The 27,274-nt window shown below is 33.7% G+C and overlaps 1 protein-coding gene across 2 annotated transcripts; it reads right to left on the bottom strand.

The window, feature by feature from the left end:
* Positions 1 to 966: 966 nt before the first annotated feature.
* VWC2L (von Willebrand factor C domain containing 2 like) lies at positions 967 to 27,274 on the bottom strand. 2 transcript variants are annotated; one of them, XM_076005912.1, is made up of 3 exons: positions 26,440 to 27,274; positions 23,602 to 24,071; positions 967 to 1,654 (listed from the first exon to the last, which is right to left on the bottom strand). In XM_076005912.1, the coding sequence occupies exons 2-3, from the start codon at positions 23,989 to 23,991 to the stop codon at positions 1,505 to 1,507; spliced, it is 540 nt and encodes a 179-aa protein (XP_075862027.1). In that variant the 5' UTR covers positions 23,992 to 24,071; positions 26,440 to 27,274; the 3' UTR covers positions 967 to 1,504. The 2 variants fall into 2 exon arrangements, with proteins under 2 accessions (XP_075862027.1, XP_075862028.1); XM_076005913.1 differs by lacking the exon at positions 967 to 1,654 and having other exon boundaries at positions 23,596 to 24,071.

The raw sequence follows: 27,274 nt of genomic DNA, 5'->3' as shown, positions 1-27,274 counted from the left end.
AGATTGATTAGGTAGCCAAGTTTTTCTTCCTTTTATCCTTGGAGAAAATGAAAAATAACAGTTCTTCCTCTATTTTAGACTAACCATTCATATACCGTATGACAGTCTGGTCTCCCCTGGGCCCTCTCTTCTCCAGGACAAATTATGCTAACTCTATCAGTCTGTCCTCATAGGTCCCATTTATCAACCATTAAATCATCTTATTGTTCATTCCTGTATCTTTTCCAGTTTCTTCAAAATCCTTTTAAAAATATAAAGTCTTAAATTTGATATCTTTGCATATTTAAGATAGGCTAGAACTCCAGGAGGATATTTATTTGTACCCTCTAAGTCACAATAACAGGTAGGTTGAGTTAGGGGGATAAGAAGAAAAAGAGAAGTCAATTTAAGTATTCAATGTAATGGATTTATATGATCAGAAATAGTCAAATCTGTGCTGGGAAAAACATCATGGGTTCTTTCATTTGGGACGAAAGTTGTAAAAGTAACCAGAGATACTTTTTTTCCCTTTAAATAATGTGATGCTTTTTCTTCTCTCTGATTATATATCTGTGAGGAAAAGATTAGTAGGTAAACAAACATAATTCTAAATTCAAGACAAAGAATATTTAATAGAGGAAGATGACTATTGCTCAGTCAAGAAAGGGCATAGGGATTCAGCCTTAAAATTAGTGAACTTAGCTTAATTGAGGGCTAGAACCACTTTTTTCAAGCAGATATTAATGCCAGAGAGGGCATTTGTGGAGTGTGACCTAGCAAAGAATTATTATTATTTTCTTTTTTGGTATACATGACAACTACGAAAAGAATGCTATTCACTTTGTTGATATGCTCTCCTGGGTTCATGGCATTGCACTGACTTCTCTGCAGCATCCCATTGATTTGGGTGATTAGGATATTGTAGTTGTTTCAACCTCTCCATTCCATAAAGGACAACAAGGAACATATGGCCTCATAAATAAACCAAGTTACCCTCTACAGCATTTACTACAAGAACAAGGTTCCACTGTAATAAAAACCTAAAATGAAAGCCCTAAACTTTTTAGTCTTTATTACTTCAATTTAACTGAACCAATGATTGAATTTTATATTTCTTTGATAACTAAAGTCTTATCTATGCCCAAAGCAAAATACCTGGCATTCACCCTACTCTCTATCCTGGGTTATGCACTATGAAATGAGGTGAACTGCTTCATAGGCTCCACAAAGGAAAGAAATGCAGTCACTACAAAAAGATGGTACTATGTTCTTTCCAATGTCCTCCTTATAAGTCAACAATAAATAATAGGGATCACAACAAAGTCAGCTTATAAGAGCCTTAATTCCCCAGATAGAAGGCTGCACAATTTACCCATTGCTGGTTTAATTTCACTTTAAGGTGGAATAAAAATATAAATCTGCCATGCCCATATCAAAAAGCCACTGGCAGATCTTAGAGGGCTCTTGCATTGAATGGTGTGCAGTAGTGAAATATTTGTATTTTGCACTAACCCCTCTTTGAAAGCTAATGCAGTATGGTCTTACCATTTTTGCAGACAGGACAACATTGTTCTGGTTCATAGACTGGGTTGACACACTCAGGAACCGCGCAGTCTGCTACAACACAGTGAACTTCATTGCTGGGCTCACAGCGACACCATTCACATGGAGAGGGCTAGGAACAAATCTAAAATTAGCCCCTTTTCTCCTATAACTTAATGCTTGCACATTCATATGCTGTCAGAAGACAAAACATCAGTGCTTATATTGGCTTTACTGTATTAACTCCATTTACCATGTCTATGATCATTCTCCCCTGGTAGAAGGCCACCTACACGTCCAAGGCAAGGTAGGTTGCAGTGTGTACCTCAGGTTGCTGTGAACAACTAGAGCACCCAGGTATAACTTTTCCCACATCTTATTTTCCTACTTTCCAGAGAAGTGTTTGGACAACTAATATATCATCTCCTGGTTTAGTTTCCAGATACACTGATTGCTCTGACTTCCCCTGGTAAACAGGAATGATACTGGAACATGTCAAATATTTGTTTTCTTTCCAAGAAAAAGGAGGATTACTCAGAAATAAGAAAATGGTAAGCAAACATCCTCATCCTTTGTAGGCACTCTTTTTCAAGCTAACCTAGACTCTAAATGGCATTTTTTCAATGTGAATTTTAGATAAGACTGCATTTGGGATCCAAACATCCAAGTACTTTCTCTTGAAACAGTCAGTGAATACCTTTCATCTTGCCTGCTTGCTTTTATGAACAAACTAAAATCGATTGACTTAAAAAGCCACTATTTAAGTAAGACTCTAAAAATGGAATTGAAAAGTGATTAATTAAGAGACAAAAATTAAAAATCAGGGAAGAATTTTTGTACTCATAGTACTTACTGACCAAGAGTGAGTTTGGGAGAAACTGCCTATACTGCAAATAATCTAAAATAGTGGCCACTCTATGCCTTTCTCATTCTTTACAAGTTCTAGCTCCACTTTCTCACAAAACTGAGAGGTTTAGAATTCTGGAATGAAAATATGGAGGTCTCAGAAGTCATGCAATGTCTACACTTATCAAACCAAGTCATTTGCTCTTCAAAAGTTCTGCCACCAACCTGGCGCTACAGTTCCTCACTTGCAAATTGTGTTAAGTAAAGTCCACTTCCCTTTCTTCAGTGGCTACTGTCCATAACCTCTGTCAGCTCTTTTTTCTTCCTGGATCTAACAATTAGTGTCATATCAATACTCCTTGATTCAGGCAGTATGTAGAGGTGGAAACCTTTCAACTAATTATTTTTAAAATTCATTTTGTCTTTGATTTTTACTTGAAGAATGATCATCTAACTTTATATTAACTATTTTGCTCTCAAACTTAGTATGAAGAGAAAGAGCCATAGAATCTGTGGTAAAGTGTTGCTTTCTAAAAATGTGATCAATAAGTTTTTGAAGGGTACAGTGATTGGTTAAACATCCGCTGGCATCTGTTGCATTATCTCAAGGGCTGGGATTTTCCTGAAGCTCCTCTACTGAATAATCTCAGTAAATTAAGGAAAAGATTTAATCCTACAGCACACTATTTGATGGAGAAAATATTGAATTAGAAATAGTGTAAGAGATGTGTTTGATGCTGTACTGCTTATTTTGCAAGTCTCACTAAGATTGCTAAGTAAACTTGTCAGAAGTTTCCCTCTTTCCTTGGTTAATTGCAAAGAGGTATTTTCACACAGCCTCCTGAAGTGCAGCAAAGACTTGGACTGTATTTATTGCCAGTGTGAGAGAAAAACAGAGCTGCTAACACAATCCCTTTCTCACAGCTGGGGTTGTTTGTTTTTGCTGGTTCCCTTCTTGCTGAAGGAAGGGCTGGTCCGTGCAAGTCTTGTGGACTGAGAATAAGAATACTGAAGAAAACCTCAAATTTTCAAATGCAAAATGTTTACTTCACAGTAATTATAGTCTTTGAGAAAGATTTATTGAACTATTAGATTTCCCAATACAGACTGACCTAGAACACTCTTCTAATTTTGACAGTGTGGTTGAACCTTATTAGTGCTGGGCATTGAGCTAAGCAATTTACCTGTATCTACTTATTTATTTCTTGTAATAATCCTATGAAGGAAGATTTTTTTTAATGCTCATCTGAAAGATGAGGATATAGGCCAAGAAAGGGCCCACAGCTTTCCCAGATCCTACCAGTAGTAAGGGGCACAGGCGGAATTTGAATCCAGGCAGCCTAACTGCTAAACTGTATTGCTATCGGATGATTAAGAATCACCATTCTGTGTGCTCCCATCTGAGTAGTTGATTTGCCAGTGTTTTTACACCTCTCCATGCAGATCAGATCCACAAGAGGTATTAATAACTGAATAATTGATTAAGAGAGGATAGGTATTTCCTGCTAAGAGAATTTTAATAACTTGCATAAAGAGATTATTCTAGATACTTAGAGTTTTCTAACCTCTGCAAATGTGAATTAGAAAATTATGATGGCCAAAGTTAGGTTGCCATGAGGCTTGTAGATGCCTGGAAACTACATTGGCAGGTATCTGAGAGAAGCACTAACAGGTAATGGTCCAATAAAGACAGAAATCAGTAGAGGCTGGATGTGTACACAGAGATCAGCATTGGAATTCTGAGAAACATTCTGAGAAATAGCTAAGACCACAAGGCTGAGTGATAAAAGCATATTTAATATTTCAAAGAGGTTTTGGATAACAAAAAATATAAATTAGAAAAATAAAAATATCACCCTAAACATCAGTAGCTTTTAATCCTGCCCTGAACCTGGCTTTATTCATATACTGTACTCTGTCCCTAGCCCAGAATCTCTTATCACAAGCATGTTATTTCCTCTTTTATTTTCATTAAATTTTTTTCTCAAATAATCTATCTCTATTTCAGGCCATTTCTTCTCATCCCAAAGCCTCATGTGCCCCTCTGCTCCCGCTCTAAACACTCAATCAAATGTAACCAATTGACCTCAGGCTAAAGTCCCTTTCCTTCTTTTCCAGACTTGCCAACCCTCTTTCCTTTCATGATCTTACCAGCTCTGACACCACTGTTGTTCTCTTGCTCAACTTGACTTTCTCTATTGCCCCTGCCTGCCCCTGCATTTTTGAAAAGATATCGCTTAAACACCGATAAGTTACTAGGAATAAGCAGTATGCTGCTTTGACATGAAGTTCAGACTTTAAAAATCTTTCCCATCTTACAGTGTAAAACTCTGAAAGCTTTGGTGCTTTGAATAAATCTTTACATCTTAAGCGCTGAGCTGGTTACAAATTTCCTTTTATTGGGTTCTTCAATGTGAAAACTATGGATTAAACCTGAAAATGTCCTTGTAAAACCAAAGATTGAAGAATAAAGCTATCCTTAGAGGAACAGAAAATGCTGGAAGAAGTACTTGGAAAAAATTATTCTTACTAGCTTTTTTGTTTTTTGGGTTTTTTTTTAGAACATGTGAAATTATGACTAGTACATGACTTTTGTCAGCTAGAGATTTGGTAGGTAAGATGATTAAATGACACTATCCTAAAATTTTATACAAGAAAAATCTTTTTCTAAGAAATCTCATAGAACACTTTATTTCTGTGCAATCTTTGGAAAATAAAATAACATTCACTATCTATACCTTTGCATACATTTTAGTTGAAATTGGGATTATAGGTCAAATTTATTTGTTAATGTATATATTTGATGGTGTCAGAGTATTCCATGTTTGTTAAAAATCTGTTATACCTCCAGCTCGGTGGTTTTGAATATCTAACATGGAACTCCATTTAAGCAGAGGCTGTGTATTTTATCTATAATTCCCACTATCTCTGAATAAGTACCTTGTATGGCAAATTCAAATGTTACCCCTAGCTTACAGAGGGGTTTCCTGCTATATATATCTATATACATAATTATTAGAGCAAAATTAGACTCTTAAATATTGGTTTAGGTGACTATGACTCCGGTTATATGAAATATCTTGAGTAGACAATCAAAATTGTTATTAGAAGCTTCAGATAAAGAGTAGTAGGAATGGTTAAACTAATTATTATAAAATTATAATTAAGTTTAGAAATTATTATAAACTAATTATTATAAATCACTCAAGAGGAAAAAAAGCAACAAACCCATTTTCTTTTACTGAAGTTTCATCATCTAGATGTCAACCCAAATGCCACCTCTCCAGGGAGGTCTTCCCTGATGATCAGGTCACCCAGTCCCTTCATCTTCACTGTCCATATGTCGCCCATTCAGAGCTTTCATCAGTTCAAGAAATTATCTTATGCATTTGTTTACATTTTCTCTTTGTTACTGTTTGTCATTCTCATAGATTCTAAGCTCCTTATAATATATTGTTCACTGCTGTATTCTCAGTACCCAGAAGATATCTTATCACGTGATAGATAATAAATATTTGTTAACTAAAATGTATCTTTTTTTATGCATAATCTCTGTTTCCTATTTATTAAGGTGTACCTCTGGGAAGCTTCATCTGTGTTTGCCATGTATGGAAGGGGTTTTGATTCAATAAGATGTTTGCCTTTCATTTAAATATTATAAAGGGCACTTTGGAGGAAAAGTTTTCTGACTGTGAATCATGAAATAACTACTTGGGCTCCCATATTATGGCAATGAACATAAACTCACCCTCTAAATGTAATCTTAAATACCTAATATTCATCATATGGCTTACAGGTAAGTCAACCTTCAAGCACTCCATTGACTAGACTATCTAGCATAGATGATTACAGACTTTTATTGCACTGGAAAATACTGTGTTAACTAAATTTAGGACAAGAATACATGCAGAGAATTGCTAAAGCATCTGAGTAAAAGTCTCATTTCAGCCCCATGCCCAGAGTTTCCAATGCTGCAAGTGTGGGGCAGGCCTGAGAATTTGCATTTCTAACAAATTCCAGATGATGATGATTCTGCTAGGCCAGGGATCATACTTGGAGAGCCACTAAGCTACCAGTTCATTAAATATGAAATGTCTGAGTTCAAAACAAAAGTCTAGTTTATTACATCTAAAGAAGCAGTACAATTAATCAAACTATGCCCCGAACACTATTGACACAGTGCTGCCACCTTAACAGCAGCTGGTTTACCCCATCAGTCAAGAAGCCTAGAGAGAGAGTGGCAATGAAATCATGAAAGGCGTTTTTCACAGCTTGTTGAGAATTCAATATTTTTTCTTGCAACAAGTGTTCCAAAGCCTGGAAGAAGCAGTAATCAGTTGGTGCAAGATCTGGTGGAAATGGTGGATGACAGTTTCCAAGTCCAGCCTCTGTAGTTTGAGCAGTGTTGTTTGTGCGGCATGTGGTCAAGCGATGTCTTGCAAGAGGATTGGCCTGTCTCTATGGACCAATCTCAGCTGCTTAATCACAAGCATCCTCAGCATTTAATCTAATTGGTTGCAGAAGACATCCGCCGTAATGGCCTGATGAGGTTTGATAAAGCTGTAGTGGATAATACCAGCGCTGGACCACCAGACACCTCATTAGCTTTTTTTCATGAATATTCAGTTTTGGACTGTATTTCAGCACTTCATCTTTATCCAACCATTGTGCTGAATGCTTGTGATTGTGAAAAAGAATCCATTTTTCATCACAGGTAAGAAGACATTGTAGAAATGCTTTGCCTTTTTGTCATGACAGCAAAGAAAGGCAAGCTTCGAGACAATTTCTCTTCTGACAATTGTTTAATTCATGAGGAATCCATCCATCCAGCTTCTTTACCTTGCTGAGTTGTCTCAAATGGTCCAATATCATTGGAACAGTAACGTCAAATCTTGCTACTAATTCATGCAGAGGTTGAGATGGATTTGATTCCCTTACAGGTTTCAGCTCATCATTATCCATCTTTGTCTCAGGTCACCCACGTGGCTCATTTTCAAGATAAAAATCACCAGGAAGAAACTTCTCAAACCATCAACATACTGTGTGAACATCTTTCCCAAGCACTTCGCTGATATTTTGAGCTGTCTGCACTGCATTGATTCCACAATGAAACCCATATTCAAAAATAACACGAATTTTTGACTTATCGATGGATTTACAAAAATTTCTCTAAAAAAATATTGAAAGATAATCACAAGCCAAACTGTGTGGTTGCAAGACTGAGGATGTACCTTCACAATAAAAATAACAACACAAGAAGTGTCAAAGTGAAATGTTAGAGATATCAACTGTCAAACTTAGTATTTAAGGAAATCAGACATTTCATACTTAATAACCTAAAATATAATGTGCATCAATTTTGATGATTGCTTATTAAGAACATGATTTTAGTATATTATAAAATATTTTTTCAGGAAAAAGCCCTAATTTTAAACATGTCCATTCCCCTAAATGATAGGTTAGAGTACAAAGCCCCCAAAACACATTTGAATATTCTGAGAAACAAAATTTGATTCCTAGAAAGCCCTCTGATTATATTGTTGAAAGCTGAAAAGATGGATGCATAAATGGATTGGATATATTCTAACTGCCATGTTTAAGCATACTAACTGTATTGATGGCTTTCCTTCTGACCAAGAGATACTAGGCTTTAGATACCATGGGGTGCTTCATTTCTTTGATAATGAGCAAACATTATCAAAGAGAGCATAGCCCAGTTTGCTTTTTAAAAAATTTCCACTAAACGACTATTTAAAATCTAATCTTTTAGCAGAGGAAAAGGATACAGCTTTAAGAAGCACTCTTCTTTTAGAGATAATTTATGGCATAAATTTTATCACTTTATGGAACAAATCTCATTACTTTCAAACCATATGAGAAATTTGGAAGACTCTATTTCAAAGTTGCTGATGCCTGTCAGGAATCTCACTGTTCACTTCATTAAAACATACATTAAATTACAAAGTGCAAGAGTATTTAGCATCCATTGCCACTCCCGTAGCCAGTCATTTGCATGCGGCAGATGTCACCTAATAATCAACGAATCCAATGGGTTTTAACCAGAATTCACAATCATCTGAAAGATGACCCATAGCATCACTGATTAAAAATGCTCCTCTGTGTTCCTGGTCTAATGAGATTGTGATGACCTCTTCAGCGATCTGCCTATTGATTGGAACATATTCGGGGCACTGAGGTTGTAAGTCTTATCAAATTTTGGACATAAGGCTGCAATTTCTTTAAGAATTTTAATACTGCTGAAGCAAATAAAAAAACTTGATACACAGATTTTTTTTATAACCTCCTCAGTCAGCAACTGTACATTGTGATATTATTTTACACTACAAGTTAAGTAGTAGCTGTTCGGGTGGACTTGATATTTTGATAATATATTCTATTCTGCAATATTATTTACAGTGTGTCTTTCATTTTTGTTGAAAATATAAGCATTTTAGTGAAATGACTGCAAAAAAGTACACTTAGCTTTGATGTGGAGATATAATAAACTAGTTAGGTAAGAAACTAAGATTCAGAAACATAGATAAATTTTAATAATTATTCAACATATTTATTAAATGTATATTATATACAAGGTAGTATATATAAGGTATACCAAAATGACCTACATATCTGTCCTACTCTCAATAAATGACAAACTAGAAGAGGAGGTAAGATATCTATGAAATTAAGTTTTGCTATTTTTAAAACAAATGCCTTTTTAAAATAAGTAATGGTCCTATTATAATGAAAAACAGAATTATTGGTGTTAATCATTCTATTTTTATTTGTATGTACTCTGAGCTAAACTAAAATATAAGATTAGAAAATAGTTGATGAAATATTCAATCTTAAAGTTATTAATTATCAAGTATAAAAAAGTTCACTCATTTTTAAAATTTTATCATTATATTTGCAAGACAACAGTGATATTATACCAATGGCTTATTTTTTCCTAAAATTATATTTTCTTAAATAAAATTTTAAAAATATATTTTGGCATATGTTTTAAGAGCAGGCAATTCTACAATTATATACTGCCTATTCCAATAGACTGATGATGTAAGGAACTGATTTTTTTCTTCAATGTTTTTAAATACTCCTCTTACAATAAAATGTAGCTTTTCCTGAAATATGAAGAAAGAATATAAATATAAATAAAAATATAGGTAAGAATATAAGGAAACATATCTTTCTTTAGTGGCAATCACATGTATTTTTTTAAGCAGGCAAAGTACACTTATCAAAGAAATATCAGGGTTCAATTCAAGAAAGGAAAAAAAGAATATTTTAGCTGCTTTTAAGATTAGAGAAGAACCTAAAGGTATAAACCCAAACTAGAGGACTCAGTATACAGATTTTGATAAAGTATCACAGCCACGCTTGTGAAGAAGCCTAGAAAAGCAACAGCCTTTAAGTCCTTCACTGACAAGCTGGATTGACAGTTGGCTTTGGTACAAGAAAAGTCCTTGACAATGGGACTGAGTATTTTCAGCAGAACCTATATATCTCCATGCTGAAGATGCTCCATTTATCACCCATTTGTGCAACAGGGAAAAAGTGAGCAACTGTATAACTTGAAAGCTTTTCTGTTAACACAGGAAAAGACAGTTGTTGATAACAATTAAAGAACCAGTCATCTACAACAGCATTAAATCAAGGCTATGTGCAGTTGGGGGAGAATACATCACCGTGAAAATTCTACAGCCTGAAAGAATTGTGTACAAGACAAATATGACCAGTCTTATTCTACTGGAAACATTAAAAGGAAGTGATGACAGAAAAGAGAGATGGCCATAATTCAGCCTGCTAACATTGCATGGATGACACTGAATTCAGGGCCTTTCAGGGTCCTATAGGTGGGAATTATCAGCCTGAAACAACCAAACCCATTTGTATTAGATGTGCCAATCAGATTATTTTTCAAGAACTCCTTCGTTGCCACTGTCTCTGGGCAAAACTTTTCTAAAAGTTGTAATTTTTTCTTCATTTTCCATTGGCTGGTAACATTGTACTTTGACATGTTATGAAGAAAAAGTAATTAAAAATTAATAATATTAAGTGCTTTTCAACTGCTAAAATTAAAATGTATTATATTTCCAATTTTAAGGTGAAACAGTAATTTCCTACTGAATTTTAGAGTTCGTTATTTGATGCTCGTTCATAGCTCACCTCATTCTACAAAAATATATTGAGATGGCTTATGGGCAATAACATGAAAGTATATTTTAATTAAAAAAATCTAGACTGAATAATTTCTTGATAAACCTCTCTATTTTCATGTGTAATTTGGGAGCAAGGTACAGCAGAAGCAGTGACAATTTTGTAACCAGGTATCTAAATTGTTAGTGCAATTGCCTAGTAGAATTTGGCTGCATGATAATATGGAATAAGCATGAATAAGCATGTTTGGAGCTTAAGTCTTGCCATCAAATGCTGCTGTTTTTACCTTGGACAGGTTACTTAAACCACTTGAGCCTAGGTTTTCTCATTTGCAAAATGGAGTTAATAATAATATAATATTAACAGTGCTCCAATTTTCTTACTGGCTTGTTATGAGACTAAAAGGAAATAATGTAATACATGAAAACATGTAAGCTATGTGGAATTTATCACATGACTATGATGTCCTTATAGCTTTCAACTTGATCAGCTTCCTTTTCCTCCCTTTGTTCATTTGCCAAGGCTGTGTATTTCTCAAAGGAGTATAGTGCTTATAATTATTTTTATTAAATTATGGCATAATTATTTGAAATATTATTTGAATTATTTGAAATATTGAATTTATGAAGAACACCGCCTGCCCTTTATATCCATGGATTCCACATAGATGGATTCAACCAGTCCTGGATCAAAAACACAGTATTGGGGGTGGGGAGGATGGATGGTTGTCTGTAATAAACATGTATAGACTTTTTTCCTTGTCATTATTTTCTAAACAATACAGTATAACAACTATTTACATAGCATTTACATTTTACTAGGGATTATAAGTAATCTAGAGATGATTTATGGGAGGATGTGCATAGGTTATATGCAAATACTACTCCATTTTACATAAGGAATTTTAAGATCTACAGATTTCGGTATGGGCCAGGGGTCTGGAATCAATCTGCTGCATATACTGAGGAACGACTGTATGTCTTTTAGAGTTTTGAAAACAATCTATTACAGCTCTAATATGCAACAATGTTTGCATCAAATTGTGGTTCGATTGAGAGTGACATTGGACAACATTTTTAGGTAGTTAATTAGATTCTTATTTACAGAGACGAAACATCAATCTTTAATCAGATTCTTGCCTGAAACAGATTTTTAACAGGATAACTTTAGCTCACAGTTTCTGGAGTCTTGATTTAAGTATCTTCCAGTTTCAATGTGAATGTCTTAGAGTCTCATTAACAAAAGGAAAATTCTCTGTGATTGTCCTTTTTCTCCGTAATGAAGCTTTCTAAATCTCAGCAGTCAAAGGTTTGCTATTTTAGCAAGATTTTATTTTTAATGTTGGGGGAAAATTAAAGTTAGACTGAACAATTTTAAATTTTTCCTTGTCATATTTGGGAGAGAGCAATAAAGCTAACATGCAGTGAAAATAAGTGGAGTCTCAGAGAAGTGTGGCTGTTCTCTTGCTGTAAACAAAAATGACTTCATTTGCTAACCATTGGAAGTCTTTACAATAACTATGGTAGAAGCCTTTGCATTTCTAAGACTGTAAAAGTCATTAACAAGTTCTATACTTTCTTTTTTTAATTTATTTTTTAAATCATTATGGATACATAATAGTGTGTATTTTTATAGGGTGGATGTAATGTTTGGATACAGGCATACAATGTGAATTAATCAAATCAGGGTAATTGGGGTATCCGTCACCTCAGGCATTTATCATTTCTTTGTGTTAGGAACATTCTAGTTCCATTATTTTAGTTTATTTTAAAGTATACCCTATTGTCATGCTATCATTGTTCTATTTTTGCACTCATTAACCATCCCCACTTAATCCACCCTCCCTGCTACCCTTACCAGACTCTTTCACCAATTTAGAAAATTTTTTAAAATCCCTAAATTTGCAAAAATAACCCTAGTTAATTCTCACTGCATTCAGAATGTAGTTTGTTTCTTAATGGATAGAAATGTGCCTTAGATGCATACTTTTGGTAATGTGAGTTTTTAAAATGAAACCCATAAAGACCTGTAAAATGTGGAGCAGGGAAAGAATTGTCATGTGAGCAATCAATGTACTACATTTCTGTGAAGGAGAGAGAGGACTAAACATGACATAGACTCATAATTGAACACCCATTTAACAACACAGGAAATATATACACTCAAATGAAAAATAAACTACCTTTTACATTACTTGCATAATTTCTATAGTGATCTCATCAAAGCTGATAAGGTATGATATAATGGAGATAGCACTAGAGTTAGAGTCAGAAGACTTTCCTTGGTTTGTCAGGTTTGATATTCTCCATTTATATGACAAAGACAAATGCATAAATTTCTCTGAATCTTGGTTTTCTTATTTATAAGATGGGAATAAAATATCTTAGAATTAAATAATTCAATGAGGGAATGTATGTGCAAAACATTTCATAAAATTTTCAACTATTATTTGTATCTGTCTCGGGCATAGAACTGGTTTTGTCACTTCCCTGATCCAAGTCCTTTGGTGACTCTCACTCCTCAGTCCAGACTTTGACTCAAGCTTCTTAGCCAGGCATTCAGGGTGTGAACTGGCCTCAAGTTCCCTTCTCACTTTTATCTCTCTCTCTCATTCTCTATATCCTATGCTTTGGCCACTTGGGTTGACTCACTTTTCTCTGAAAAAGTTTTGCCTTTACCTTTGCCAACTTTCTAATTTTGTCTATAATGCTTTCAATGAATTGAAATCCCCACTCTTAGATTATCTTCCTTTAGACTGAGTCATTTCTTTCAGACTGAGTTACTCCTTTCTTCATGAGTTCCTAGAGCAATCATCACAAGCCATGTGCCATTAGTGGTACCTGTATTATTCTTTTTGATAAAATAGAAACACCTTGAGGGTCAGATTTATATCATCTCCACATGTAAGAGATATTTATTTAACAGAATCAAATTATGGATCGTGTATGTAAGTTGATTTGAAAAGATGTAATAATGGACTGAATACCTAAGCAAGCAGATTGTATACATGTTTTCACCTATTAATATAAACTAAATTTGTCTATTATATTACATTAACATAAATATACCTTTTGACTTCTCATATTATCAAAAAAGAGAACATGGTATACAAAAAGGATAAAAATGTTATAGTCTTTGCTTATCTATTTCAGTTGAGAGTTTTCAGTAAATGGAAAGTTATTAAGTTATTATACATCAGTGCAATAAGCAAAGCTGTACTCTTTGGAGTTAAATATGCAAAGAAATATGACGTAACATGAGTGCTGTTAAGTAGTAAACACATTTGAAGCAGGAAAATCTACACGCCTTTTAAAATTACATGTGTGAAATGAGATCCCATAGGTAAAACAGAACCCATATCTAGCCATACTCAAAAGTGACAGCACAGCTTGAGGGAAATTGAAAGAGAAGAATAACTTGCTTCTAGATCAGTTAGGGATCAGCAATCTTTTCCCATAGACGGCCAGATCATAAATATTTTAGATTTTGTGGGTCATGTGGTGTCTGGAACACTTTAAAATCAACTGTAGACAAGCATAAATAAATGAGCATGGATGTCTTCCAATAAAACTTTATTTATAAAACAGATTGAGGACTAGATTTGTTCATGGGCTGTAGTGTGTTGACCCTTGTCTTAAATTATTGGTAATATGTAACTGATATTATTATTATTGTCATCATACTCAAAAAGTCATGCTCCAACTAAATTGTTTTATGTAACACAAATTAATAAGTTGCTATAAACAATAACATTAAATGCAATTTTGGAAACTTTAAAAAGAACAAGACAATAAAAGATAAGCTGAGACAAATAGATTTTTATCATTAACTGCTCATAAAATTCAAATAAGGGAATTAGGCTATCTTGAATCATTAGCAAAATATTTCTTAAACCATGTTTCATTGAACTCTTGTGAACTTTAAGATGTTAATAAATGTTCTGAGGGGAAAAAAAAGTGTTCTACTGTCACATAAATTTGTGAAATCCTGGATTAAATACAGGTTAGTAGTAATAGTAGTAAAAGTGTCAGGTAGCTTTTACGAATCACTTATTGTGTGCCAAGTAGTATCTACTATTATCTCTATTTTAGAGATGTGTACACTGAGACATAAAGAGGTAAAGCAATGTGTGCCTGGGTCACTTGGCCAGTAAGCAGTAGAGCCTGCTTTAAAATCCAATTTTCACCACACTTTTGAGCTCTTAGCTGTTGAACTATATACACCAACTCTCAAACAAACCTTTAAATATGCTTGTTCTCAGTATACTAATGTGTACTGACATTTTCAAGAGGTTAAAGGATGCATCATTACTCAAAACTGACTTGACCATGAAAAAAATTGGAAATCCTTACAAAGAATCTCACGGGAGGTGAGTGTTCCCTAGAAAACCATCTGGAAAAGGCTACATTATGGCAGTGATTCCCAAATCCAGCTGATCATCAGAATAATCTGAGAAATTTTAGAATAGTATAAATTTAAATAATTTAAATCAGAACTAAAGAGGGAGAGTCGAAGAATCTGAAGTTTTACAACATTCCTTCCCTCGGTGAGACTGATCATTGGCTGGTTTTGGGATATTCCTTTGTTCTAATGCCACAGAACTAGAGGTTTTTGCACACCTCATCCATTTTGCACTCGTTCCTGCCATCTAGTGAGAGGTAGGTGTTTTCTGAGTGAAAAAATATAAAACATGGGTCTTCATTTCCTAAAATTATCAAAATATATGAGCAAGCACAGCTAATTTTGTTCCTTTGTTACTTCTTAGTATAAAGTAGTATAGGTAAAAATAAATAGTGTTTAATGTAATATATTTGATCTTATTTTGGCTTGTATTGCTTAGTTTAATTATATAATTTTTCATTTTTAAACAAAGAATCCCCTTTTTATCAGAGCCTTTGAAAACTTAGGCTAGTGTCACAAATTGTACTCAATCTGTATCAAAGACTGATTTTAGATGTGCCAATATATTATTGTTCTTGTCTACTTGTAACTCTGGGTTGTCATGGTGATAGGTCCTGAAATCTCATTTCTATAGACAATTGGCTGAGATAAATCATTGCATCCAACATATTTATTGGAAAAGAAGATGCAAATGAGCTGGCATTTTCCTGTTAAACCCAAAGGTAGTAAAATATAGAAAAAAGACCACAGGAATGTGATATATTAATATTGCTTTTGCAAATAATGAGCTATATCATTGTGCTATTATCACTCAGTTTCTGTTAGTTTTTGTTTTATCAGCCCTAACACAAGGGAGTTAGACAAAATAATTTCAAAGTGTTTTTCCACATCTAAAACTCCATGGTCAGCTTTTCAAAGTAGGAAGGACCTAAACTATAAAAACCAAAACCACAATGCTTGCCATTTATAAATAGACCAATTTATGTAAACTCAGATGCTAGAAATACAATCCCAAGACAAGAATTACCAAGGGTAGTGAAATATTAAATATCAATACAATAATAAAACAAAAATGATTTCAAAATCCTAACCAAATAATGTTTAATTAAAATAAAACTTTTGAGCAGTTATGATTGTTTTAAATTTATATATAACATTATAATTTCAAAATTCTCCATACTATTTATTCTTCATAAGATATATGTGATGGCATTCTTGTATCAATTCTATGGATAGAAAGATTAAAAGTATATTGAGGTTTGTTTATGGTGACATGACATAACAGGGAGAAAATTAAGAGTTGTATTCAGTTTACTTTTATACACTTAACTCAACTTTATATAGCCGTAAAATAATGTCATCTGAAAACATTTTTAGGAGATGAATGACTTTTCTTATCACTTCAGTACTTTATTCACTCTTTGCATGATGTCATTAAATCCTTGCCAAAAATGGTTTTATTGTGATGTGCTATATGACAGGCTGGAGGCAAGGAAATCAACAATGGAGGTGTGCTAGACTGAAATTACTGATGCTAATCAGCAGTGATAATAAAGGCCAAAGTATGGACTCTAAAATAAGCCAGTCCTCAATTAACAATGTCTATTGTTTGAGAAAGAAAACCCATTGATCACTTCAAATCTCCTCTTAGTTATTTGTTTCAAGTTCTTCCTTGAAAGCCTGTCAAAACGCCCAACTAAAAAATATACTGATAAGGTTTTCTTGTGCTGTCCTTCATAAAACACATTGCCTGATGTAGGATAATAAAACAAAAAATATGGTTAAGGCAATTAAGAAGTAGAAGCAAAAGGTTTACCTTATCTTAAAGTAAGATTTTCTTGAAGTAAGAACACTTTGTCCCTCCAATTTAACACACACATACATCAATGCAAGTATGGAACAATTAGAATCTAGGTTATATAGATTATAGATTAATCTGCAAAATTTACACAAAATGTATAGATCTGAGTTATGAAATAAGATATAGAAAATAGAAAAAATGAACTCTTATTAATACTATGCCATTTACCAATTTTATATTTGGGTAAGAACACGATTAAAAATAGGCAAATTTTAACATATCCAAAACCTCATATAATTGGAGTTAAAATTTGGAAAGGAGGTTACCAAGTCATTGTCTTTTCATTTTCATCTTCTCACACTACTGGTGAGTCAGTAAGGAATGGGCAACGATGTCTGTAAACTGCTGATGGCTGACCTCAAGTCCGAGGTAGTCCTGACAGCGACAAGCTCTGCAAATCTCAGACATGGCTGCAAATCAAACACCAATCTCCTCATGTACACAGGGCACAGAAGCCCAGTCACAAATCTCTGCAGTCATACTTATCATGTAGTTAGCACCATTAACAGCAGCATCTTCCAATATGAAGGACAGCAATAAATATTGGTGAGTATGAAGAACTACTCCTACATACAACTAGCCAAAGGGCTAGCTGATCATCCGTTCTCTTAAAATTTAAAGCAAGAGACTAATTCTGACTAAAAACGAGCTATTTCACCCATTTGGGGATTAACTTAAAAGCCATTTATTCTTATAATTCTACTCCTTCATTTTAGAAAGTATTAAATATAAAATGGATCATTCTCAATTATCATTGGAGTTTTTGGAAAAAATAAATTATTTTTAGAATTTGACCTATTTTCTAACTTTAGTGCAATTTTGTGAAGTTAAAAAATGCCATGAGTACAATTTGATAATAAAAAAGTGTGCAATGAACATTATATATTTGAATTTAATAAACATTGACTTCTAATCTCTGAAATTGGTCAGGGATTATAAAAATTAAGTAGAGGTTCCCCAGTTATTTACAATGATGGGAATCCCCCATTGAGAATGTCCACTTTGAGCCCATTCATTTGGCACGCTGAGCTGAACCTCCCCTGAGCAGCAGTAATGACTCAATCACTGTTATTTTGTAGCAACTTGAAAGAAGAAGCCATTCCTTAACTCACTCAAAGGCCATTTTAATGTTAAAAGCCACAACATGCTCTGCAAAACAGGAACTGTATTTTGCAGAGCCAACAATTATGGAATTAATCATTTCAACCTCTCAACAAAGATCCTAAATTATCTTTGTTGCATGAAATTATGATGTTTCCCAGGACTTTCTTTGACTAGTATCTTTAAAATGCCCTTGGTGACTCCACTATTCATTTGGTGAAAACTTGCAAACACTCCATTGGATAAAATTCTTGAAAAACCCACCCATATTCTCAAAATCCACCTGTCTCTCTGCTATTAAAATAAATATGGCATTCACACCTCTGGAAAGATGCTTTTTGCATTCCTTTGCCTTGTGTAAGCATCTTACTCCTTCCTGTGCTTTTCATAAAAACTGGTGTAATGGCAGATGGGTGGCTGGGTAAGAGCCAGTGAATTGTTTTTCAAGATGTTACCTATTAGTCCCCCCCTCAAATGAGATTTCTGTACAGCTTTCAATTTTTCCTGTTCTTTCATCAATCTTTCCTCAGCTCCTAGAACAGTACCTTCCATCTTTCTCCATATTAAAAAACCAACCAGACATCAAACAAATCTCCCAATATTAAATTCAAAAATCCTACATGCTCAAATATTTTTATATATTTGATGTTACAATATTGTACATTAGTGATGGGGACACAGATTAATGAGAGAGTTGAAAAACCTGTCTCTGTTTGAATATATCCACTGAAGAGCATGACAATTCTTAATGTAACCTGGCATCAACGTTTTTTATGGGTGTGATGATTTGGCAAAATATTTAATTTTCTGTCCTCTTTATTTCTTTCTTTAAGATTTAAATATTAAATACAAAATTCAGGGCAAAAACTAGGCAGCTTACCACAGTATGAAAACATGTCCTTTTATTTATTTTTAAAAAGCAACAATGTACATACAAAATGTGTGACATGAAAAAATACTCACACTGAACTTCTCAAATATAAAATTCAGAGACCTGATCAACTGTCTTTGGCCCCTAGTGGGAAAAGCACAAAGGCCAGTGTGCAGGGAAGGGCAGATTTTGGGCAAATCCAAATCCAAACTGGGGACACTAGGAATTGACTGAAGAAAATTTGCTTTAAAATAAAACAGGCTATGCAAGAGCTGAAAAAAGATCTCTTTCAGCTTCATGTAGTATAACCTTCAGTGTATGACCTAAAACTAAACCAGTATGAGTTTTAAAGTATAAAGAAATATTCAAAAAAGCTAATTCTAGCAGAGTCAGAGTTATAAAAACACTGAGAAAAATAAATTATTTCTGCCTTTGGGAAACTCAATATAAGATAATTAAGCACAGAGCCAAAGCTGATAGAACCTACAGTTCCAATCAACTTCTTTTGTATGAAATGCTATTATAATTTATTATTTATATGCTTTATTTCTTAAAAAGTAGGTTCCAGTGTCATATTGCCTGGGTACACATAAAAGAAAGATGAGAGAACCTACTATATAGTGACCTTTATCTTAATACAATATTATCAGAACACTGGAGAATTTAGAGTTTTCAAAAAGAGTAGAGAAAAATCCATTTTCAAAGCTTGCATCACTAAATGGAATGAAAACTTCACAACCTTTATAAATGACATTATTCTTCCCATCAGGTGACATATATAGATCAATATACATTTGAATTTGGTGATAAGAAAAAATTGAAGTGTGACATATGTTTTGCATATGGGGTGAGACAGCACAACTACAATACTGGATGGTAACTGCAACACGGGGATGAAGACAGAATCCAAGACTAGCCTTGGTTAGGAAGGGGCTGGGACAGGGAGAAGAAAGTAAAAGCAGGATGAAAATAGGCACTCCATCAGGGAACAATGTGTGTCATTAGCTGCCCAAGGAGCACTCTATCTGAACTTTGAATATTTCTTTAAAATGAAGAGATTGACACACAAACAGAAACTAAGGCATTTTAAAGGAACTCTAAAACTTTTTTATCCCATATAATCTGACCCTGTATGCCATTCACCAAAAATGTACTGAATGCCTGCTATGTAGTTCACATGGTGCTAAGAGTTTGGAATAGAGGGGGAAAAGAAAACAGTGTCCCTAGCCTCAAAGAGTTTGCTGTCCAGTGGGAGAGAAAAGTGGTTTTACATAATATTATTTCACATTATATTTTATATGATTTTAAATTATTGCAGTGCCATATATTATTGCTACTGATAGAGGCAGTAGAGGTGGCAAGTAGCTTAGTTTCTGCAGCCAGGCTGCCTGGGTTAGGATCTTAGCTATTCCATTTTCCATATGTATGATCTTGGGCAAGTTACTTACACTCTGGTACTTCAGTTTTCTTATCTGTAAATCAGTGCTAATAAAAGTATAATTCTCACAGTATTATTACAAAATGAAATGTGTTAGGATACACATAAAGCTCTCAACAGTGTCTAACTATAATTGCTATTCTTGTTATAATGCTTTGCACAGTACACTGTAGTAACATATAGAAGAGGAGTGAGATCCTGCTTGGGAGACAGTGGTAGGACTGACAGAGTAGAGTTTCCAGGTGAAATTTAAATGGAATCTTGCAGGAGTCCAATCGGAGCCCCATTATGTAGGGGAGCAATGTTGAAAAAGCATTCCACACTGTAGGACAACAGGGAAAACACTGCTAGGAAGAGAAGTTACCTAGAATTTGAGGTATTTGGAAAGGTCAGTGAGTAGAATCTAGACTAGACTATACTAGGGAATTGAGATTTTATCCTGAAAATTGTCCTGAATGTGTTGTTCTTTGTGTGTTTGCAACAGCCCCTACTCCCCATGCTTTTAATTTCTCTTCACCTCTATTCAAATCTGTACTTGAATACAAGGTAATCTTGTTTAAAAATCATATTTAACTAGGTCATCTCTATGCACCTGCTTTTTATTCTCTGTTATTCTTCAGACTGAATCTAAATATTTTGACCCAGCGTTCAAGTCCCTTCCATCTACTGTCCACCAACACATATCCAAATTTACCTCTCTCTTATTAGGATTGTATTTTAGTCAGATCCAGTTTCCAAATATTTCTATCTCCTTCCTCTCTTTGCAGATTCTATACACACCAATCTCTGATTTTGCTATAGCAGTTTCCTCTTTGGAATTTTAATCTTCCCAGATCAATTTCAACTACTTTTCATAGAACATGCTCAACTTTGACTATCCTGAAGACCAAAGTCTTGCTTAACCAAGCTTCATACCATGTTGATAAGCTTCTTATACCACAATCCCTTGGGAATTACATTGGGACTTCATAATCATGTACTTAACTTTTGACTGCATTTTCTCCCTTCTGTTTCCACCTGAATCATGCCTTCCTTGTAAGTAGAGATTTTTCCTTGTAGATATCCTACTTTTCAATGTAAGTACATCTACAGTATCTTGTATATCAAACAGTCTGATAAAAATGCTTGTTGGATGAATATATATATATGTATAAAAAATCTCATAATACAACCTCCTTAACAACATATTAAGATTATTATATGAAAGTTCCATACATCTTTAAAAATTAATTATTTGTTCCTTGTAAGCTGAGTTGGAAGAAAATCAAGATGATAGGTTTTGGCTAATATTTTGGATAAACAGCATTTTAAAAAGATATTAGAATTTTTTTATTTGAAAGACTTTTAAAATTGAGCTTCCATTATAAATATGTGCAAAACCATAGAGGAATTTAGAACTTAGAGTAAATCTTGGATATTAGAGTTTAGAAGAAGGAGGAATAACCATTCAATACCTATTGTGTACCAGTCATCACAAGGTTAGTGACTTCACATAAATGATTTCTCATTAAATATTTCCAACATTTCCACAAGGGAAGTATTTATTACAATGGTTATTTTATAGTCAATACCACTGTGACATAGAGTCAGGTGAAAAAGCTGTATACATCAATGGGTTACATATTAGGAAGGGATTAGTAGGAGTTAATTAGATTATAGTAGGATTATAATTAGAGGGAGTGCAGAAATTATAAACTTTTTATTTATATATCTGTGTATTGTTTGACATGGTAACATAATTATTACCTTTGTAATAAAATAAATTTAATAAATACAGGGAAACTATAGCATTTTTAGTGGCGAGTTGACTAAATTCAAATAATCAATCTCTTTTCTTCTTTATTAAATACTGATTACTGAATTATATAAACCTCAGAAAATTTGATGTTTTTGTTTAGGCTAGGTTATGAATGCTATTTCTACAACACATTTTTGTATTTTACTCTAGATGGAAAAGAGTGATATGATTCTAGAACCATGTCTAGAATCAAATAATGTTTTGAGTACTTGTATTTACTTTCATTAACCTAAAATTATGAACAACTAATGTCAAAGTATATATATTTTAGAAACCATAAAGCCATTAATAAATATTTCAGCAATGATGAAGCATTTCATATATTACAATATATGAAAGAGAAGATTCTGAAATAATATGTCTAATAAAGTTGAATGTAATAATTATAATTAAAATTTTCCCCATGTCCTAAAATATCTAGTTAAAATGATTGGATATTCTTAGGTACATTAGAACTGATTTTAACCTATAACCTCTAATGAACTAAATATAATGAAATGTCAATACACAGAATATTTCAATGATGATCAGTTGAACCCTTTTTCTCATATATTGACTTCTAGCATCACTTAACTTTTGTGGAGAGAGAAGTTAGGTCAGTGATAATAACTGAATTTTCTTCTCTCAAGCATAGAGAGCCACACTAAAAACTAGCTACATTTTCTTTTGCCTGTAAAGTTCTGAGCACCTTGTCACAGAACTTGGTTAGATAAAATGGGAAACTTTTATATCAAGCCATCAGTATGACAGACACTCCAAGGCACAAACTGCCATTACTTAAGGAAGATATTTTTTATGTATTCATACCTCTAGGGTTCAGATCTGGCTTGTAGGACATCCTAATTAAAACTAGCCATTGGAGATAAAAAAAATTAACTCCAAGTTACTGGAAAATATGACACAAGATAAAAGGAAAACTAAGAAATATCACATAGGCTAAAAAATTATAGTCTTTTTTTTTCACTAGCCTTTACAATGGACAAGAACAAAACTTCAGTTCTCTGTGGAGTCCTGTAAGCAAAAATTTAATGAGCAGAAAACAGAATGGGGACATTGCTCTACAACAAGTAGGCTCAATGGATTTTTTAAATATGAAGACCACAACTAAGAGATATGTCTCTGTAGCACTTACATTTTTATAAACTAAACAAATAATGGCTAAATGGCTCCAAACACAGACAAATAAGCCAGCAACACACACACACACACACACACACACACACACACACACACACACACACACAAAATAAATCTAACAAAATTTAAAAATTAACTTAGGAGACACATACCTTGCAAACAAAATTGTTTTCCTTAGAAAACAAATTTTGTAATAACACAAAAAAATGTCTAAGGGCAAAAAACAAAAGGTGTTAAGAATGCCTCAAATACTTCTGAAGAAAAAGGTTACTTTGTGAAACTCTACAGATATAGATTGACAAATCAATTGGTCATTTTTTGACCACAGTGCGACTCATCTAACTAGAATCATATTTTTGTAAATTAAAAGGAAATATACATTTTTCCAACTCTAATTTTAATGCAGCAATCTACTAAGCATGTAGTGTGAAAAGTTAGTATCAATAAATATGGAGGGTAACTCATACCTTAAATTCCTCCAAGATTTTGTAATTTTTCCCATGATATTCACAAAAATTTTTCACTTCTTTGCACTCAGGACAGCATCCATTGTGTTCCACTTTAGTACACTTTGGGTGAATTTTAGGGCATTCCGGCTGGTCGCAAACAGGTCCATCTAGAGCACAGACACACGGACAGTTGGAATGCCCTGGGAAAAATCGTTCTCCCAACTTGTATACAAAGCCGCTGTCATCCACACACCCTTTCCCTCGATAGTCATCAAAAATCAGATTGTCATTACTGGAGATCTGGTCACCTTCATCAGCAGGATAGTCTTCATGACTGATGGCAGCAGAGGTGACCAATCCAGGGATGACCAACAGAAGTATGCAAGCTTCATGAATATGAAGAGCCATGCCCCTCCTCAAAGACTTCTGGATGTGCTCCTAATATTAAATATACTCAGCTCCTTCCATGGGAATACAAGAGGGGTAGGCTGAAAATAAATATTTAAAAAGAATAATTTGACATATATAAAGATAATATAGATCCATTTAAGTCCATGCTCTTAAACTGTTTGTTTGGGATTGATTAAGAAGATTAAGAAGTAAGTTCATGAAACTATATTTTATTGTGAAATTTGGAGAGCTGATATTTGGCAATATATGCATTCTAATTTGTCCTTTATGGAGTTATTATATATATATATCTCTCATATATATATATATATATATATAGGAACCTTCAGCTTGAATTTACCTTTTGAATTTCAAAGGTCTATCTTTGTCTAAATTGTAAAGAGTGTCTTTACTGAGCCCCTAAAGGTGATTACAAGTAGCTACTTACAAATAACTCAAGAATATTTGAACTCATATTCTCTATTATTCTTTAAACTAGACTCATCAGTAATAGAACATATGTTATAATCAAAACTCAAAGGACTAGTGGAAAAAATCTAATTCTAAAAGAAAGAGAATAAACCAACAGTTGAAGATAAATTATAATTGGGATGGAGCTAGCATGAAGGTTTTCCTACTTATTTATGTTCTGAATTGGAGAACAACAATGACCTCAAAATGAATTACTTGTATCAGTGAACATGGATGAGGATTTTAGAACATAGCTAATAATAAAAACAGCACAGCAATTCCATAGAGATTTAGAAAGAAAATTTAAAATAATAAACAATATAAGAGAACTCCACGTATTGAAAAGAATTTGTTTAATAAACAAATTTACTTATGTTATTGTCCACTTCTTTATTTTACTCAGGAAGTAAGCTCCTAGTGGGCAGGAGAGATCTATGTGTGAATTTTTTTTACAGCAACTTGAACTTAGCATTCATGTAATATTATATGAATTAAATATTTCAATATAATATAAATACCATTCACAAAGTCTTGAAAATCTAACTCTTGAAATGCCAAAAATATTTGAATTTTGGCAATTTGCGCAAAGATGCCTGTGTAAAACTGTTTATGTAAGTTTCTCAGAATAGTAATGGGGTATTATCATTCATAGAAAATATGCCTTATTAATTTGGTGACATTGACTGTTGTAAACTTCACTTAGTCTTAGTGCTTAGTGTAAAGTGTTGGTAGTGGACTCTTGTTTAAATATTTAGAGTAACTAATTTACTCAAAGGCTCTGGGAAAACTGTAACTTTAGGGACTAATAGATGAGGAAAAGTGTTGTCAAATAGTTCATTTGTTTATTTAAATGCTATTGGCTTTATGCCAATATCACTAAGATTGTATATAGGACATTTTCAGATTCATTTATAAATGTCATTCATTGCTTTATTTTCAGCTTATATTAAGAGCAATGATAAATCATCTCTTTTTAGTATAATATAAACAGATAATAATTTTAAATAAGATAAAGATTACATTAGGAAACTTCATAAACCATTATGTTATATTTGCATTCTAAGGTAAATATGCAAATTCTAGTAATAGTAAAATGGAAGGTAGTATGCCCTCTTTACAGAGAAAACTGATATTAGAATTCCTCTGATATTCTCTGATATTAGAATTCCTTTTGGGTCGGTAATGATAAAGGAGATGGATGTCTTTTAAAATATGTCAAAAATAATGAGTCATGACAGAACAAGAAAATGCAAACCTATAATTCTACTTGAGAAGCTGGAAGCTCCCTTTGACAAAGCATTTTTTTTTCTCTCAAATTACTACAGAGCCCACAAACATAACAGAAGCTTCTGAAAAAAACATAAATATAATTTCCTAATTAAAGCATGCATTTATACATCTCTCATATATTTAGAAAGTTTATCTTGGAAGGAAAGGGAGCTACTGTGCTGCCTTATAATATTCCAGCAATATCTGTAAATACATGCAAGATAAGCCATATAAAATACACATATGATTCTGCTTCAGAAAGACATCGACAGTAAATTATCTCTTTGTAGCTACAGGTAGGCATTAATGTGTCAGGTTATGGTAAATGTAAACTTTAAGATAAAAATAGGAATGTAATATCCACTTTATATAAACATTAAAGATGATTTTATTATATGAAACATATTTTAAAAATCTGCATGGAGAAAACAAGATTTTCTCTGTAATACAAGAAAGTTCTTAGGCTATTTTTTAAAAAACAGCTTTCTTTATAATTGAGCTGTTCTAGTGCAATTTAAGACACTGTTTATTTAAGAAAAGAAACATTAGACAAATGAAATAAAATATTTATCTGAAGATTTTAAATAAGAAAGCAAACAATGCTAAACTGAGAATCACTTCCCAGCTAAACTTTCCCCCCTCCTCATATTGCTACATATGATTTAAAATGACTGCATCTATTTTTTTGAGAAAACAAACATAACTCATGTCATAAGATACACTTACCTAATCACTCTGGAGGTTAATGGTGGTGGCAGGGGTCACAGCCCAATATGAACTAAAAGGTCAATTATGTTTTAGGAAAGCAGCTCCTCTTTAATTACCCAAAGAATACATTTTCAGGCATGAATTAAAGGCAGTCCATTCTCTCTACCTCCCATTTCAAAACACAGTCAAGAAGCAGTCTCCCGCCCTTCCAGAAAGAAACACAGCAGACACACATAAGAAATTTGCTTTGGACCTGTCTTCAGAATTCAAAGCGAGAAGCAATGCTGGTCCTGTAGAAATCCAGACCCCAGTAGCAGAATCATGTTGAACTTATTTTTAGCATTTTCTTAGATCCTTCTATGAAATTTCCCGGCTGATTACACCTCCTCCACACATGAGTTCACTTACACAGTGTTTGCTACGGCAGTAGAGGTGATTTGGCTAGGCTCTGAGTATCACAAACAGCAACAGCATGCTGTAGCTCAGAGTCCGCTCCGTTGGCAATACCATCACCATCGTCCATAATATGTTGCTTGAATCCCCTCTCACACACCGGAAAATACTAACTGTGGACGCGAAGGAAAGGAACAACTTTAGCTGGCTTTCTGCATCACTGAGAGCAGTTCGCAGACTGCTGGTTTGGAGCTCATTCTGCCGGCAGCCGGGAATTCCTCAGCACCACGGACAGCGCCAACAACTGGCTTCAGAGCCCAGCTTTGTCGAAATCCCGGAGCTGCTGCTTTAGACCAGGCTAGAGTGCTCTCTAAGCAGTCGCACTTTATACAGCGGATGCGTGCATTAGGAGGGGGAAAGACATTTTACATGCGAGATACTTATTTGCATTGAAATTACA

This window comes from Microcebus murinus, chromosome 8, assembly GCF_040939455.1.
Source record: "Microcebus murinus isolate Inina chromosome 8, M.murinus_Inina_mat1.0, whole genome shotgun sequence".
Classification (NCBI taxonomy): Eukaryota; Metazoa; Chordata; class Mammalia; order Primates; family Cheirogaleidae; genus Microcebus; species Microcebus murinus.
Note: the sequence above shows the minus strand (reverse complement) of the source record. Positions and strands in the feature narration are given on the sequence as shown.